Raw genomic sequence first — 1903 nt, 5'->3', positions numbered from 1 at the left:
ATCTTGATATTCATGAGATAGGGTCTCAGTTGTATTGTCTACTCCCAAACATACCTTGTACCAATATAACTAAGCCACATAAGCCAAATATCAACAGCAAGAGCCAAGACATGCTTCTGTTGACTTAAACTTCCTCTTCACTTCCTAAATTTGCTTCAAGTAACACAAGATGATTGTAGTGGAGTAGTGCTATACAGTAGGAGGGCCAGCCAAGAATAAACAACTAGTTTACTTAGCAACATTTAGTGCATTTTTGTAAATAAGTAAATTCCTGGGCCACTTATTAACTTCCTGGGCCACTTATTAACTTCCTGGGCTACTTATTAACTTCCTGGGCTACTTATTCACGTCCTGAAAATTTACTTATTAACCTCCCAGCAAACTTGGCAGTAAGTAAGTTATTAATGAGCCTAAAATCAAGCAATGTGAGGTTGAAATATGCTTATTACTTCAAAGCATGCCGTTGTATTGTATACACATGTACAGTATAATCACAACACTTGAAGTATTGTGTACTTTATGTATATAAGCTAATCCATTATTGCAAAGACCTAGTAGATAAAACAGTGAACATTTATTTATCACAAAAATGTCCCGAAAGCTTTTAAACATGCATGATAACCACACATATCATACACAAACACAAAAAACAGTAAAAATATAATGATTTGATTCTAAAATAGTATTTACTACTATAAAGGACTGATGTCAGTCAATATACTATGCACACATAAACACACACACACACACACACACCTATAGAGTAGAGATTACTAAAAATAATTATTAAAAAGGTCCTTGAAATAAACAAAATAGACAATGTAGTATTACCAAAAAAGTCCTTGCTATACGTAATCATCATTGTTAACTTTGATTTGGATTCCTTATTGCGCTGTATAAAACAGAGCTATTGTTGCTTCCATGCATATACAGTGTATCATCATCCACTGGTACTGTGTTACTAACACTAGCATATGCTGGATTATCCAGTAGTGTTGGAGATCCAGAAGTAAAACCAGTAGTTGTAACATATGCTGGATTATCTTGTAGAGTTGTAGATTCAAAAGTAAATCCAGCAGTTAGAGCATATGCTGGATTATCCTGTAGTGTTGTAGATCCAAAAGTAGATCCAGTAGTTGTAACATATGCTGGATTATCCTTCAAGATATCAATATTAGTATCATGATCATCATTTGTAGATGTTGTTAAAATCCTTAAAGATGTGCTTAGTTCCTTAGGATTACTTTTAGATGATGATTTTGATCTTTTCTTCATACAAACAATAATACATGCTATTATTAGTAGACATGTACATACAAGAATTATACAGACCACTCCCACTATAATTCCACCAACTAGAAATAAATCACTTGATTGAGTGGTTGAAGTGAGTGGTACAGCTAAATAAAGAAAGTAATAATATAAAAAGTAATTGGCTCACTTGATAATATGACAAATGTACTAGCAGAGGATATTAGGGAATTAGTCAGCTTTATTGTGCTATGTGTGGGTGAGGGACTAGGTACTTGGGCTATCTGTCTATTGTTCATTGTTTCAGTAACAACTGGTAGGAAGGTATTTATATTTAGTAAAGTATCATGCACATTGATTTACTTGCTAATTTCGGTGAGGATGATGATGAGGATGATGATGAGGAAGAGAGTGTATGTGAAAACATGGTAGGATAATAGGAAGTCACAGACTAATAGTATCAACTAAAATGGTTATAAAAACATCATCTTATTAACTTACTGAAATAATTGAAACAGAAACTTCTAAATTATTTTCCGTAATACTTGACGTTATTACAGCAGTTGGTTGGGTAGAAGTATCTAACATGATGATATACATACTGATCTCCACAGTAATTAATGGAAAGTCATTGTTTACTGTTATAAGTGAT

General features: G+C 33.1%; 1 protein-coding gene across 1 annotated transcript; it reads right to left on the bottom strand.

Moving 5' to 3' along the window:
• Positions 1 to 798: 798 nt before the first annotated feature.
• LOC109592003 (flocculation protein FLO5-like) lies at positions 799 to 1897 on the bottom strand. Its single transcript, XM_020007582.1, has 4 exons — positions 1753 to 1897; positions 1615 to 1702; positions 1442 to 1564; positions 799 to 1400 (listed from the first exon to the last, which is right to left on the bottom strand). The coding sequence occupies exons 1-4, from the start codon at positions 1849 to 1851 to the stop codon at positions 865 to 867; spliced, it is 846 nt and encodes a 281-aa protein (XP_019863141.1). The 5' UTR covers positions 1852 to 1897; the 3' UTR covers positions 799 to 864.
• Positions 1898 to 1903: the final 6 nt, after the last annotated feature.

The sequence above is a fragment of the Amphimedon queenslandica genome, unplaced genomic scaffold (genome assembly GCF_000090795.2).
Source record: "Amphimedon queenslandica unplaced genomic scaffold, v1.1 AMPQUscaffold_6593_Cont21450, whole genome shotgun sequence".
In the NCBI taxonomy this organism is placed as follows: domain Eukaryota; kingdom Metazoa; phylum Porifera; class Demospongiae; order Haplosclerida; family Niphatidae; genus Amphimedon; species Amphimedon queenslandica.
This window is presented reverse-complemented; position numbering and strand designations above follow the sequence as displayed.

Excerpts from the sequence above, each read along its gene's own strand:
- LOC109592003 (XM_020007582.1), bottom strand. The coding sequence starts at position 1,851 with ATGTATATCATCATGTTAGATACTTCTACCCAACCAACTGCTGTAATA. Across the intron at positions 1,565-1,614 it reads ATCCTCACCGAAATTAGCAA|TTGTTACTGAAACAATGAAC; the intron begins GTAAATCAATGT and ends CCTTCCTACCAG. Across the intron at positions 1,401-1,441 it reads TACATTTGTCATATTATCAA|CTGTACCACTCACTTCAACC; the intron begins GTGAGCCAATTA and ends TTCTTTATTTAG.